The sequence below is a fragment of the Scyliorhinus torazame genome, chromosome 10 (assembly GCF_047496885.1).
Source record: "Scyliorhinus torazame isolate Kashiwa2021f chromosome 10, sScyTor2.1, whole genome shotgun sequence".
NCBI classification, from domain to species: domain Eukaryota; kingdom Metazoa; phylum Chordata; class Chondrichthyes; order Carcharhiniformes; family Scyliorhinidae; genus Scyliorhinus; species Scyliorhinus torazame.
In genome coordinates this window covers 116,831,392-116,847,655 of record NC_092716.1, presented here as the reverse complement: position 1 = coordinate 116,847,655, position 16,264 = coordinate 116,831,392, and the positions used below count along the sequence as shown (strand labels likewise).

General features: G+C 50.2%; 1 protein-coding gene across 2 annotated transcripts in view; it reads right to left on the bottom strand.

Moving 5' to 3' along the window:
* Positions 1 to 5,627: 5,627 nt before the first annotated feature.
* Positions 5,628 to 16,264, bottom strand: part of necab2 (N-terminal EF-hand calcium binding protein 2) — a 384,124-nt gene continuing 373,487 nt past the window's right edge. For both annotated transcript variants that reach the window (XM_072518659.1, XM_072518658.1), the window contains 3 exons: positions 15,307 to 15,384; positions 13,496 to 13,587; positions 5,628 to 8,268 (listed from right to left, as the gene is read on the bottom strand). In XM_072518659.1, coding sequence (XP_072374760.1) covers positions 8,240 to 8,268; positions 13,496 to 13,587; positions 15,307 to 15,384 — 199 coding nt within the window. In that variant the 3' untranslated portion in view covers positions 5,628 to 8,239. The remainder of the gene's footprint in view (positions 8,269 to 13,495; positions 13,588 to 15,306; positions 15,385 to 16,264) is intronic.

The following is a 16,264-nucleotide window of genomic DNA, read 5'->3' as shown; positions in this document are numbered from 1 at the left end:
GGAATGAACCTTGTTGGTTCTGGAAGATTCTACTGCAGAAAACTCTCAAGAAAACACATTCAAGCAATTCATTGCATTTTTGACAAATGCCAGCCTGTTTATCCCAATCTGGTGAAAGTTAAATTCTCCCATTAATATCATTTCATTTAATTCATGCTGATCTAATCTTTGCATTTATACAATCTACCAGTTCACAGCTACTGCCAGGCAAACTATGAACTAGGTGAACTATGAACTACTCTCACTGCAGTTTCAAATCCCTTTCTCTTCCTTATCAAGTGATATTATCCTGGATTTCTCCGACCCCGGTACTTTCATTATCTTTCCTGTAGATACTATAACCGGGTGGATTTTGTTTCCAGTCCTGAGCAGCTTGCAACCATGTCTCAGGAATGGCTGTCCCCTAAACTTCTGTTTAGTTCAAAAAGACGCAACACATGGATCTAAACCTTCTGTTTGCAAAAGACAGGCCCTGAGTGAACAAATGTGGCTTCTAGCATGTGTGCTGTTTTCCATGTCAATGTCTCTACCAATCAAATTCCACATGACAACCAATCAGCACTCTTTTCTCATGCAGTATAAATTGTTGTTCCCTTAACTGTTGGTTATCTTGTCACCTGCCCTGATGAGTACAAGATGAAAAGCTTGAACAGCATGTCTCTTTTTTCAGCAATACATAAGTATTTCTTTATTAAATGGCTATTTATCAATTACTGTTATTTTGTTTGTGTTATTTTTGGTGAGTATTGTCCCTGACTCAATATTTGTTTCCTCAGAATATCTGGCATGTTGACCACTTGCTTCAATGTAAACACCGATATCAAGGTTCTACTTTTTCTGATTAAGCGTTATCGCTTACCTCATTAGTTGATTATGGGCTGTCTTTGTTGCTAAGCAGAGCTTTGTCCCATGGGGTCTAAACTGGTGTCTGTACAGTTGAACACCTCACATCAGTCTTCTGTCAATTTACCCATTTAAAAGATTGACCAAGTTTATTGTGGACAGTCTCTGTTTCATCACCAAATCTAGATTCCTAATAGCTGTTTTGTATTTCTACTTTTCACAAACTATGTTGAACACTGTCTTATATTGATTCTATTAGATAAATGTTCACAAACCCTCGAGCTAACCCCAGATCATTTTTTTACTAGATCTCATATAGCATGTTGGTTCTGGAAGATTCTGCTGCAGAAAACTCTCAAGAAAACACACTCAAAAAATTCACTGCATTTCTGACAAATGCCAGCGATTGATCCCAATCTAGATGAAAGTAATTTCAACAGGGTAATTCATGCCTCTTGGGTGTGTGGGTTGGGGAGAAGCCCTCCTTGAGCAACAGTGTACTTGATCAGGAGGTCATCCATCCCCAACTTCCTTAATCTGAGCCTGCAGAGAGGCAGATAGCATTCACAAGGAGGTATCGCTTAGTGGCCTGCAGCCCCTCCAAACCCATATCAGCGCGCCCTCTCACCGCATGTATACACCAGCCCGCCCCCTCACACCAATTCCCCCAGCTCGCCCCCTCACCCCACCTTCACATCACCCGCCCCTTAACCCATCCACACACCAGCCCACCCCCTCACATCAACCCCACACAAACTCGCCCTCTCACCCCATCCACATACCAGCCCATCCCCTCACACCAATCCCAAACCAGCCCGCCACCTCACACCAACTGCACACCAGCCCACCCCTTCGCCCACATCAGCTCCCCCCTCACCCCACTCCCGCATCAGCTTGCCCCCTGATCCCACTCCCGCAATAGCCTCCCCCTCACCTCACTCCTGCACCATCCAGCCGCCTCACCCCATCCCACTCGCACATCAGCTCGCCTTCTCACCCCACTCCCACATCATCCAGCTACCTTACCCCACCCCCATACCAACCCCCCCTTGCCCCATCCTCACACCAGCCCGCCCCTCAACTCATACCATCTCCAACCTGCCCCCTCACCCCACCCCCACACCAGCACATCCCACACCATTCGCCCCTCACCCTACTCTCACACCAGCTCGCCCTTTCAGCCCATCCCCACACCACCCCACTCCTCACCCTATCCTCATACCATCCCCACACCATCCCGTGCCTCAGCCCATTCCCACACCATCCTAGCCCTCGCTCCATCCCCACATTATCCCACCCCTCACCCCATTCCCAACCATCCTGTCCCTCACCCCACTCCCACACCATCCCACCCCTCGCATCATGTCACACCAGCTGATAGAATACCAGTGCAGACATTTTAAGCCTTAAGTGAGCATTAATTGACCTCAATTAGCCTCCAGGTGGGAACACCATCCTCTATCCCCCTTCCATGACATTTTGTTTTCATAAATATTTTTATTGAATTATCAAATATAAACAATAACATACATATTAACAAAGAAATACCCATATTATATGTTATATAAATACAGAATCAAAAAAAGTGATTAATGAATACAATGGATCAAGAAACCCTGATATCTAAACTAACCCCTTATAACTCAACCCCCCAACTCTCGAACGCGTCCAGGTATTTATGGAATGAAATTAACCTCGCCATCGACCCCCTAACAGTATACTTAATCTTTCCCAGAATCTAAGAAAGATATCATGTCTTCACTCATGTGGATGCTTTGGGTGGCGAGGGAGACCTTCAGTTGAGCAGTATTCTCCTGACAATGAAGGAGACGAAAGCAAGAACTTCCGCTTTCATTCCCCAATGGAATGACTGGAAATCCGAGACTCAAAATATTGCTACCAGTGGGCAAGATTCGACGGCTACCCTCCTAGCTCACTTGGCTGCACAGCTGGTTCGTGATACAGAGCAAGACCAGCAGCGCAGGTTCAATTCCCATATCGGTTGAGGTTATTTATGAAGGCTCCGCCTTCTCAACCTTTCCCCTCGCCTGAGGTGCAGTGATCCTCAGGTTAAATCACCACCAGTCCGCTCTCCTCCACAAAGCGGAAGGCCTGTGGTCATCTGAAGGATGGGTAGGAAACCCTCAAGCTCACTAAGAGATCAGAGCACCCTTTCACAATTGTGGCCCGATCACTGAGCTGGTCTGGCCAGTGGGTTCAGCTCCCCAGTGATGGTGAATATTTTAAGTGCGGGATTTACCGACCAATCCGCCGCACGTTTTTCGGCAGTGGAGGCAGCCCGCCAGTGAGATTTAACGATAACCGCCATTGTCACCGAGATTTCCAGATTTCCCGGTGACTGCACCCCTCGTCGCCGGGAAATCCATCTCATTGTGGACAGGATCACTTTCAGCAAATCTGCACATTGAAGCGAGACAGCTCATCTCACTTTAATGTGCAGACTTCCGAGTTACCCAAGGCGAGGGATCTATCTCTTTCGCTTGGGGAGACCTCCGGTGAGTGCGGTTCAGAAATGGGTACTAGACAAAACGGCACTAATGGGGGTCTCCCAGGGGTTTGTAGGCCCCCAGGTGCATGCCATCGGAGCAGGGTGGTACGCTGGCACCTCTGGTGTTAGCCTGGCACTGCGAGTGCCCAGAAACACGCAGCAACACTTCTTCTGGGACTTTGTTCTCATTTAGTTACATTATGCCCTAAGTGTGGTTAGATAGGGTGAGGAAATTGCTGACACCGTCTCAGGACACCCCAACAAGTCCAACCACCCAGCTTTTCGAGGAAAACATGGAAGTCACTGCATGCATAGCAAGATCCCACAAACAGCATGAAACAATGAGATAATCTGCTTTCTTAGCAAAGTTTCTTGAAGGAAAAATGTTGGCTGGAACAGCAAGAAGAAATGGCGTACCAGATTGGCTGACGGGCTCAGGTCTCTGTACTGTGACTTGAATGCACAACCTAAAGTTTGGATTTCACGAGCACAGCAATGATATCAATCAGAACGAAGGAGTCAGGAGAAGCAACTGGGTTTAATGTGTGTTTTATTCAGATAACTTCATGTACATAATAATGTATAATAATGAATTCAACACAGTCAGTAATGCAGCACAGGTTACCATATCCATCCTGTGTTAACAGTGAAAATCAATTCAGTTTCTAAATCTAGATATTAACAGCTGTGAGTTGCTATTCTAATTTTCTAACAAAAGTGAAACATTAGCAGCTGAACATTGGAGAGATTGGAGCTACGGAACTAAATGATGCACAGACTCAGCTAAATTAACACACTGAAGTAGCAGGCTGCCTGACAGTCGCCAAGCGGGAACACTGAAACCAACTAAAACATCCCTTTCCCCCACACACCTTTCACCCAACATACCCCTACTGTCTCCTCAACACTCCCCCACACACCCCTCCCCCACATTGGTCCCCCACACCCCTACCACACAACTCCCCACCACATCACCCACACCCCCACACACCACTCCCCCATCACACATACCCCTCCCCTACTCCCACACCACTCCCCCACCCCCATCACCCACACCCCCCTCCCCAGCACCATCACTCATCCCCCACCCCCATCACCCACACCCCTCCCCAACTACTCCCCCACACCACTCCCCCACTCCATCACCCACACCCCCCTCCCCAGCACCATCACTCATCCCCCACCCCCATCACCCACACCCCTCCCCAACTACTCCCCCACACCACTCCCCCACCCCATCACCCACACCCCCCTCCCCAGCACCATCACTCATCCCCCACTCCCATCACCCACACCCCTCCCCCACACTGGTCACCACACCGCTCCCCACACCACTCTCCACCACACCCCTCCCCACAACATCACTCACACCCATACGGTCTCCTCAACTCTCCCCACATACCCCTCCCCCACACTGATCCCACACACCCCTACCCACACAACTCCCCACCACATCACCCACACCCCTCGCCTACCTCCACACCCCTCCCCTACCCCCATCACCCACACCCCTCCCGAACTACTCCCCCACACCACTGCCCCACCCCATCACCCACCCACCCCTTCCCATCACCATCACTCATCCCCCACCCCCATCACCCACACCTCCCCTCCCGAATACCATCACCCATTACCCACCCCATTAACCATACCCGTCCACCACACCACTCCCACACCCCAAGCCCTTCCCCACTCCATCACTCGCACCCACCCCATCACCCATACCCCTCCCCACTACATTACCCCCTCTTCCCCACCCCCATCCCCTACCCCCTCCCTCACCCCTATCCCCAACCCTCCCTCACCCCCATTACCAACACTCCTTCCCCACACCCTGCCGCCCAAAACCCTACCCAACCCCCTCCCCAAACCCTATCCGCTACATCTGTTCCCCACATCCCTCCCCCACACCACTCTCCCACCACCACCCCACCCCCTATCACATTAGCCACACCCCTCCCTAACCCCAGCACCCACCCCTATCATCCATATCCCTCCCCCCATGCCTTCCCACACACCGCCCCACATCCTCGCCCGAGACCCTTCCACCCCATCTTCATCCTTGGCCCTCTTCCCTCCACACACCCCACCACCCACACACCCCTCCCCCACTTCCCCCACACACCCCTCCCCCACACACTCCTCCCTCATACACCATCCTGCACGCCCTTCCCCCCCCCCCCACACCCCTTCCCACACACACTCCCTCTCACCCACAGACCTCATCCTTGCACACCCCTGCTACCCCTACCCCCCCCCCCCCCCGACATATCCCTTTCTGCCCACACCCCTCCCGAGGACGGAATCCGCTTAGACCAAGGGGCTGACACAAAATGTGGGGAGATGTTGCTTTTCCAAATGGAGTTAGCAGTACTATTGTGCAACTAAAGGGCAGAGAACCCAACACGGCCCAAATCTGTGTTCTGATTGATGTGTGTAACTGTCACTTGCCATATTGCTGAGCCCTCACCTCACAGCAGCACAATCAAGGTTAAACAACAGCCTAGCTGGGATTTGGGGATATGGTCATGTGACATGTGTATTCTCTCCTCCTTTATCCTATTTCATGTTCTCTCTACAGCCCAAGTGCTTTTGGCCACGTCTCTGTTTATAGATTAGAGCAGAAGTGAGTGACAGTGATAGGGAAGGCAAATGGAGAGAGATACTGGAGGGACAGAGATACACTGGAGAGACATGAGGAGGAGAGATATGGTAGGAGTTATATGAGGGAAAGATACAAGGGAGTTATAAATGGGGGCAGAGATACGAGTGGGAGGGATAGGAAAGAGGGATACAGGGGGAAAGATACCGGGGAGAGATGCACGGGGAGGGTTATAGGGGAGAGATACAGGGACAGAGCTACAGAAGAGAGAGAAATAGGGGTGAGCTATATAGGAGTGAGATGGGTACAGATACAGGGGAGAAAAGTACATGGGGAGAGAGACAAGGGAAACAGAAATGTTGCTCACAGAGTTGTGAGCAACATACAAAGTGAAGACACAGGGAGCAGACATATTGGGAGAGATGTGGGAGGCAGAAATATGGGGGGAAAGATATGGGGAGAGATATTGGGGTAGAAATATAAGGGAGGGGCGGCAATGTGGTTAATACTGCTGTCTCAGGGCACCGAGGACCCGGGTTCGATCCCTGTCCGTGACATGTACATACTCCCCGTGTTTGCGCGAGTCTCATCCCCACAACCCAAAGAACTCACACAACCCAGGGTAGGTGGATTGGCCACTCTAAATTGCCTCTTAATTGGAAAAAACAGAATTGGGTACTCTGAATTTATTAAAAGAGAGAAATGGGGAGATGTATAGGCAGAGAGGAACAGGAGGGAGAGATGGGGAGAGAGTTACACGGTGAGAGATATGAGAGAGAAGATATGGGGGGAGAGATAGAGGGGAGGAATTGCAGAGATAGGGGGGTGAGGCACAGGAGGAGAGATAGAGCATGAGAGATACGGGGAATATGGTGGGGGTGGGGCAGACTGATATGGAAGGAGACGTATAGGAGGGAGAGATATACAGAGGGTGGGATACAGGAGGGACAAGTACTGGAAGATAATGAATGAATGGCTTAGATAGGGTGGATGTAGGGAAGTTGTTTCCATTAGCAGGGGAGACTAGGACCCGGGGGCACAGCATTAGAATAAAAGGGAGTCACTTTAGAACAGAGATGAGGAGAAATTTCTTCAGCCAGAGAGAGGTGGGTCTGTGGAATTCATTGCCACAGAGGGCGGTGGAGGCCGGGACGTTGAGTGTCTTTAAGACAGAAGTTGATAAATTCTTGATTTCTCGAGGAATGAAGGGCTATGGAGAGAGAGCGGGTAAATGGAGTTGAAATCAGCCATGATTGAATGGTGGAGTGGACTCGATGGGCCGAATGGCCTTACTTCCGCTCCTATGTCTTATGGTCTTATGGTAAGAGGTACTGGGGGTAGTACAGGGGGGAGAGAGTGAGAATTGGGTGTAGATTGGGAGGTGATGGGTGGGGGAGAGACAATGCTGAGATGCAGGAGGGACACATGAATGGTAAATGTGGGAGAAATAAAGTGGTAAATAAGGATGGGAACTCGAGAAGGGAGCTGCAGAAGCTTCTATTGAAGAAGCAAGTCTGCAGACGGAAATGTGCAGTTTTTGATGCTGACGAAGGAACCTCAGTTGTGTGATTACATCTTTGTGTTAAAGGCTCAGAAGTGAATCTGGCTGAATCTGGACATTGGCTGAACTTTCCAAACAATCAATCCCCACCATCGACCTCTTTCTGTGAATCTGAATATGCTCCCAGCCAGTGTTGTTCGTATTAGAGGGAGTGAAAGCAGGCGGGCGGAATGGTGGGCAAGGGGGAGCCGTGGGTGGGTGGGGTGTGTGGAATGTCCCTTCTTACCACCCCAAGAAAGTGAAAGAATAATAGAGGAAGAAGAGTATAGAGTGCCTCCACCCCATCACACCACACAGCGAAGCCAGGTCAGCTCCCAGCTATTCTGCAACCAGGTCATCTTCAGGCCGTAACTTGTTTGCGGTGAATAGGATTGAGAGGAATGTTGGTGGAGGGCCAGGTTTGTGTCAAGCTTTGGGGCCAAGTGGGTGATAATCTCCCAGCTCTCTGTTAAATAAAATAGGCTGTTGAATAAACTAGGATCTATCAGGCGTTTCCACCCTTTCTTTGGTTCAAGTTTATCAGATTCTCGCAGCTCTACTACTCCACTTCTCCTTAATAATTAACGTGCTTAAAATAGTCAACAAATATTCCTGGAAGTAACTGATTACAAAATACGCAAAGGGCTTTCTGTTTGTGGATACTGGCTTCTTGTGGGGAAGGGGCACTGCTTGTCCAATCAAACTCCGCAGCTCCTTCTTTCTATCTCGCCCCAAAGCCTCCAAATTATTTCCCATCCAAAGTACACCAGGCAGCTTCAGGAAGAAAGAAAGAATATCAATCAAGCTGGTTGCACTCCGCAGACAGGACTTCAGATCAGAAATGCTGCACCGCTATCAAGACCGGACCTATTGTGTTATTCATTTTTAAAAAATAAATTTAGAGTACCCAATTATTTTTTTCTCCAGTTAAAGGGCAATTTTAACGTGGCCAATCCACCTAACCTGCATACATCTTTGGGTTTTGGGGGTGAAACCCACGCAAACATGGGGAGAATGTGCAAACTCCACATGGACAGGGCCCGGATTCGAACCCGGGCACTCAGTGCCGCAGTCCCAGTGCTAACCATTGCACCACATGCCGCCCTCTATTGTGTCATTCATAAATATTACCAAACAGTGTTGACATCAGCTTAGCTCAATTGGCTGGATGGCTGGCTCGTATTGCAGAGTGAAGCCAACAGCGCATGTTCAATTCCTGTAAAGGCTGAAGTTAGTCATGAAGGCTCCACGTTCTCAACCTTGCCCCTTGCCTGAGGTGTGGTGATCCTCAGGTTAAATCATAGATTATCATAGAATTTGCAGTGCAGAAGGAGGCCATTCGGCCCATCGAGTCTGCACCGGCTCTTGGAAAGAGCACCCTACCCAAGGTCAACACCTCCACCCTATCCCCATAACCCAGTAAACCCACCCAACACTAAGGGCAATTTTGGACACTAAGGGCAACTTAGCATGGCCAATCCACCTAACCTGCATATCTTTGGACTGCGGGAGGAAACCGGAGCACCCGAAGGAAACCCACGCACACACGGGGAGGATGTGCAGACTCCGCACAGACAGTGACCCAAGCCGGAATCAAACCTGGGACCCTGAAGCTGTGAAGCAATTGTGCTATCCACAATGCTACCGTGCTGCCCCAAAATCACCACCAGTTAACTTTGTCCCTTAAAGGGGAAAGCAGCCTGTGGTTGTTTGGGACAATGGTGACTTTACTTTTACTTTATACAAATTAGAAACATTCCTGGGTCTGCCCCACTGTCTATGTAAGTTAGACAACCTCTCAGACATTGTGAAAGGTGCTATCATTAGTTTCAGTGGCCCTGACCTCCATAATGGGAAAAGATCAACCAGGATTCTCACACAGTGTACACTGATGCTTCCTGCAAGTGGAGTGCTTCTGCCTAGTTTCGTGGTTTGCCTGCCTGCACTTATTAGGTGTAAGCTACCAGCCATGTCATGCTCAAACAGGAGCAAGACGCGGCCGGTAGATACCGGGAGAAGTCTCACATAGGCTGCCCAGCAGCCAGTATGCTTCACGAGGTCTACCCAGCCCTCGCTCGATGGCGCAATCAGGGTCCCGCCCACAATGGACATAACCAAGTTACGTGCGCCTATGTACGTTTTAAACCTATTTAGGTGTACTCACCTGGGATCTACTGGCCTCCCGGTGTCTAACAGCCACCATAGGGAATCCCCAGCTGGACGCCATTCAGTACCACTCCATACAAACATGGACCAGGCAGGACGGGATGTGGGAAAGGGCCCTGGGTGGTGAGGAACATGCAAGGTGACCCCCTGGCACTTCCCCTGGAACGCAGGCATCTTGGCAATGTCAGGCAGTGACCCAGGCACTGCAAGGTTGCCTGGGTGGCACAGCAAAGCTGGCAGGAGCACTGCCTGGGTGCCAAGGTGGCACTGCCAAGTGTCGGGGCCTGAGGAGCACCTTGTCCATGAAAGGAGGTTGGGGGTGGTATGAAGGGTGGGGGGTGCAGGGTGTATATGAAGGGACTTCAGGAAGGTTGGAGGGATTAAGGGTGGGAGTCCTGGAAAGGGGAGGGGAGCCGAAAGGGGGCATGGGAAGGCCTGAAAAGGGGAGGACCTCAACAAGCCCATAGACGCGTGTCTTCACTTGGGGGGGGGGGGGGGGGTGAGGTCATGCCCATATGTGTGGGAAGTTACATTGCCCATGGGTGGGATGCTCACTTAGTGATCGGGGACCCATTCAAAATGGTGGCCCAACCTCTGTGGAGCTGGTCTGGCTAGCGAGTTCAGCTCCCCAGTGATGAAAATAATTGGGTTTGACTGGGGAGAAACTGCCCAGGGCTCAAAAGTATGGTTGGATAGCGATGGGGAATTCGGTGACAGAGCCAGAGGAAACTCCCAGCAAAACCCGCCACAAATGAAACTTCAAAATATTTCCGTTAGATCGTGCCCGTTGTCCATATTTCATTTATGCCGAATTTGTAATAGACACTAGTTAGAGCTCTGCTGGATACAGGGCGTGATTCTCTCAGCCCGGGGCCGGGAGAATCCCCGCGACTGGGCCATGCCGCCCTGAAGCCGGCACGCGATTCTCCGCAGGTTCTCGGCCCGGAATGGGCCGAGCGGCCGCAGTTAAAACACTGAGTCCCGCCGGTGCCACCCACACCTGCTCGCAGCCGGCAGGAACTCTGCGGGCAACGGTCGGGTGGCGACACAGTTCATGCCGGGATCAGCCGACCTGTAGGGTCGATCAGGTGACCTGTAGGGGCCAGAATTACTCCTGGCAGCGGCCGTTCACGCCGTTGTAAAATGCGACGGCGTTTCAAGCTGCTGTACCAGGCCCCTGTAGCGAGTGTGTCCACATACCGGCTAAGGTCAGAATATTTCAGGCTGCACCGGGGGACTAGTCAGGGGTGTCCCCTGTCCCTGTTACTGTTTGTCCTGGCAATTGCGCTCAGGACTTCGAGGGATTGGAGGGGGCTGGAGCGTGGAGGGGAGGAACACTGGGTCTCCCTCTTCGCGGATGACCTGCTGTTGTTTATTTCGGACCCGTTAGAGGGGATGGGGGAGGTCATGCGGATCCTTGGGGACTTTGGGAGGTTCTCGGGGTATAAGTTGAATGTGGGGAAGAGTGAGCAGCTGTTCGTGGTCCACGGTAGGGGCCAGGAGGAGAGACTGAGGGAGCTCCCGCTTAGGATAGTGGAGAGCAGCTTTCAGTACTTGGGGATACAGGTGGCCAGGAACTGGGATGCCCTGCACAGGCTCAACTTAATCCGGCTAGTGGAGCAGATGGAGGGAGTTTAAAAGGTGGGACATGCTCCCGCTTTCCCTGGCGGGACAGTACAGACTGTGAAGATGACGGTTCTCCCAGGTTCCTCTTTGCATTTCAGTGCCTCCCCATTTTCATCCCCAAGTCCTTCTTTAAGCGGGTGAATCGGATTGTTACGGGATTTGTGTGGGCGAATAAAACCCCGCGAGTCAAAAGGATATTCTTGGAGTGTAACCGGGGGGCGGTGGAGGGAGGACTGGCTCTGCCGAACTTCTGCAGTTATTACTGGGCGGCCAATGAGGCCATGATTAGGAAATGGATGATGGAGGAGGGGGCGGCGTGGGGGCGGCTGGTGGTGGCGTCGTGTAGAGGCACCAGCCTAGGGGCACTTGTCACGGCTCCGCTGCCGTTCTCGCCAGCGCAATACACCACAAGTCCGGTGATGACGGCGGCACTGAGGATCTGGGGGCAGTGGAGGAGACACAGGGGAGAGGAGGGGGCCTCTGTGTGGACCCCGATACAGAATAACCACAGATTTGCTCCGGGTAGGATGGATGGGGGGGTACCAAGGCTGGTACGGGGCAGGTATTAGGAGGATGGGGGACCTGTTTATAGACGGGGCTTTCCCCAGCATGCAGGTGCTGGAGGAGAAGTTTGGCTTGCCCCCGGGGAATGCGTTCAGGTACCTTCAGGTTCGGGACTTCCTTAGAAAACAGGTGGGGACATTCCTGCTGCTGCCCCCACATAGGATCCAGGATAGGGTGGTGTCTGGCGTCTGGGTCGGGGAGGGGAAGGTGTTGAACATTTATCAGGAGCTGAAGGAGGTAGAGGAAGCCTCAGTGGGGGAGTTGAAGAATAAGTGGGAGGAGGAGCTGGGCGAGGAGCTGGATGAGGGCCTGTGGGCTGATGCCCTGGGCAGGGTGAACTCTTCCTCATCATGTGCCAGGCTCGGCTTAATCCAGTTTAAGGTGGTGCATCGGGCGCATATAACGGCGGCAAGAATGAGTAGGTTTTTTGGGGTTGAGGACAGGTGCCCGAGGTGTGCAGGGAGTCCGGCGAATCATGCCCATATGTTTTGGGCATGCCCGGCGCTTAAAGGATTCTGGCAGGGGTTTGCAAGGGTGATGTCTAGGGTTTTGGACGCCCGGGTGAAGGCGAGTCCAACGGTAGCGATATTTGGTGTAGCGGAGGATCTGAGAGTGCAGGAAGCGAAAGAGGCCGAGGTACTGGCCTTTGCCTCCTTCGTAGCCCGGAGACGGATTTTGTTAATGTGGAGGGACTCGAAACCCCCGAGTGTGGAGACCTGGGTTAGCGATATGGCGGGGTTCCTCAGCCTGGAGCGAATAAAGTTCACCTTGAGAGGGTCGTTGATGGGGTTCTCCCAGCAGTGGCAACCTTTCCTTGACTTTCTAGGGGAGTAGTAAGTGTCAGCAGCAGCATCCTGGGGGAGAGGGGGTTGGGGTTCAGGTGGGGGGTACAGTTGATATAATGTGAGTTGGGCATGGAGACAAAACCCACCTTGTTCTGTTGAAAATTTTTTTTTTTTTTCTGTTTTGTAATTAGTTTTATTGTAAGTTTTGGGCAATGCTTATTGTTATTTCTTATTACCATCTGTATTTCTATTTTTGTTATGTAAAAACGCTAATTGGAAAAACTTTAATAAAACATTTTTTTTAAACGCGACGGCGTTTACGACGGAGTGGACACTCTGCCGCGGGATTGTGCACTGTTCTGGACACCAAACTCTAGAAAGGATGTGAATGCATTGGAGAGAGTTCAGAAGAGGTTTGCAAGAATGGTTCCAGGGCTGAGAAACTTGAGTTATGCGGATTGGACAGGTTGGGACTGTTCTCCTTGAAGAGAAGAAAGCTAAGAGGTGTTTTGATAGAGATCTTCAAAATCATGAGGAGGATGGACAGAGTAGATAGGGAGAAACTGTTCCTGCTTGTAAAAGGATCAAGAACGAGAGATTTAAAACGATTTGCAAAATGTGATGTAAGAAAAACAAATTTTGCACAGAACGTGGTGGCGGCCTAGAAATCTGGTGGAGATAAAAGACATTTAAGAGGTATTGTATAATAATTTGAACAGAAACAATGTGCAGGGGTACAGGGAAAAGGTAGGGGAGCGGCACTAAGTCATGATGTTCACCCCCCCCCCCCCCTCCTCACCCTCCCCCTCCCACTCGTATGACACATTTCTGCTCATGCCATGAATGGAGTTTCCCCATACCTGGTATAAACAATGTGGAGACAGTCTCAGGCTGGGTCAGTGTGTCCACTTTAACATGTTGAAAAGCTTTAGATCTTGCACTTTGAAGGTGGCTGGAGGGAAGAAAGAACTGGGTGTGAGAACAAAAGAAGCCAGATACAGCTGCTTTAAAAAGAGCTCTCATGGAGTGGACAAAGACTTCAATTCAGTCAATCGAGCAGCATATAAACTAAAATGGTCAGCACTGGAAATGGCCAGCACTGGAAATGGCCAGCACTGGAAATGGTCAGCACTGGAAATGGTCAGCACTGGAATTGAACAGTACCAGGAATGGTCAGCACTGGGGAATGGTCAACACTGGGGAATGGTCAACACTGGAAATAGCCAGCACTGGAAATGGCCAGCATTGGAATTGAATAGCACTGGGGAATGGTCAGCAATGGAAATGAGCAGCACTGGAAATGTACAACACTGGGATATGGCCAGCACTGGGAGTCAACGGCAATGGGAATAGTCACCATTGGGAATGAACAGCACTGAGAATGAACAGCACTGGGAATAAATGGCACTGGGGAATGGACAGCACTGAAGTGGTCAGCACTGAAAATGAACGGCACTGGGGAATGGTCAACACTGGGGAATAGTAAGCATTGGGAACAGTCAATACTGGGAATGAACAGCACTGGTAATGAACAACACTGGGGAATGGTCAGTATTGGGGAATAGTCAGTACTGGAAATGAACAGCACTGGAAATGAATAGCACTGGGGAATGGTCAGTACTGGGAATGGTCGGCACTGGCAATGGTCGGCACTGGCAATGGTCGGCACTGGGAATGAACGATATTGGAAACAAACAGCACTGGAAGCAAACAGCACTGGAAACAAACAGCACTGGAAACAAACAGCATTGGGAACCAACAGCACTGGAACAAACAGCACTGGAAACAAACAGCACTGGGAACAAACAGCACTGTGAACATACAGCACTGGGAACAAACAACACTGGGAACAAACAGCACTAGGAACCAACAGCACTGGAAACAAACAGCACTGGGAACCAACAGCACTGGGAACCAACAACACTGGAAACAAACAGCTCTGGAAACAAACAGCACTGGGAACCAACAGCACTGGAAACAAACAGCTCTGGGAACAAACAGCACTAGAAACAAACAGCACTGGGAATGAACGGCTCTGAGAATGAACGCCTCTGGGTATGAATGGCACTGGAATGGTCACCACTGAGAACAAACAACATTGCGAATGAACAGAACTGGGAACGAACAGCACGGGGAATGAACAAAACTGTCAGGGACAGGCAATGGTCATTATTGGGAATGATCTAGACAGGGAATGGTCTTGGGGAACAGTCAGTCCTGGGAATGGTCAGTACAGAGTACAGTATGAGTTTGCTGCTATTAGTTAACAATCAGGCTATTCTGATGAATACTTTTTCTGCATAGCCTGTGCTGACTTTTAGCATTCTGGTTTTTATTCCATAATGAGCCCATTATCACACAGGAGAGGTTGTGAATGACAGTGTGATGTAGGACGTTGTGTGTGAGTGAGGAATCTCACCAACACCTGTCTGTGCTCCATGACTGTGAGAGTGTGATTGCTGAGAATGATCAGAGCAGTGGGTGTGTGTAGAGAGCTCGGTGTGTGATTGGGCTGAGATACCCACGGTCCAAAAAAGCCTCCTCTTTCAACCAATATGAAACAGGAATGAAGATGCAGAATATTTGGATCTCTCAAATCCATTCGGAAATCCATTCAGAATTCGTAGATCAGGAGGACAAGTTCCCAGAATGTGAGCGACATATCACTTACCTCTTCCATTGTTCCTCACTCTCCCAAAACTCATACACAACGAAGGTCAGTCCATCTGGTAATCTCACGGCTGTAACACTGAGGAGGAGGGGAAAGATTAGAGAACATAATATCCAAATATCCACCTCACACCATTAAACACCCTCCGGCCAAACACAGAGAACTGGGAATGGTAGTCTTGGGAATGGTCAGGTTTGGGAATGGTCAGGTTTGGGAATGGTCAGCATTGGGAATGGTTAGTGTTGGGGATGGTCAGCATTGGGAATGATCAGTGTTGGGAATGATCAGTATTGGGAATGCTCAGTGTTGGGAATGGTTAGTATTGAGAATGGTCAGCATTGCGAACGGTTAGTGTTGGAAATGGTCAGCATTGGGAATGGTTAGTGTTAGGAATGGTAATTATTGGGAATGGTCAGTATTGGGAATGGTCAGTGTTAGTAATGGTCAGTGTTGGGAATGGTGAGTATTGGGAATCAGTATTGGGAATGGTTAATATTGGGAGTGGTCAGTACTTGGAACAGTGGGTGCATGGAATATTAAATATTAAGAATGGCAGGACTGGAAATAGTCACTATTAGGAATAATCAGTAAGGAGAATGGCGAGGGGATTTGAGTACTTGAAGAAGGAAGTCTTGCTGCAGTTATAATAATAATAATCTTTATTGTCACAAGTAGGCTTACATTAACACTGCAATGAAGTTACTGTGAAAAGCCCCTAGTCGCCACATTCTGGTACCTGTTTGGGTACACTGAGGGAGAATTCAGAATGTCCAATTCACCTAACAAGCACGTCTCGGAATTTGTGGGAGGAAACCGGAGCACCCTGAGGAAACCCACGCAGACACGAGGAGAATGAGCAGACTCCACACAGACAGTGATCCAAGCCAGGAATCGAACCTGGGACCCTGGAGCTGTGAAGCAACAGTGCTAACTACTGTGCTATGTTGTACAGAGCCTT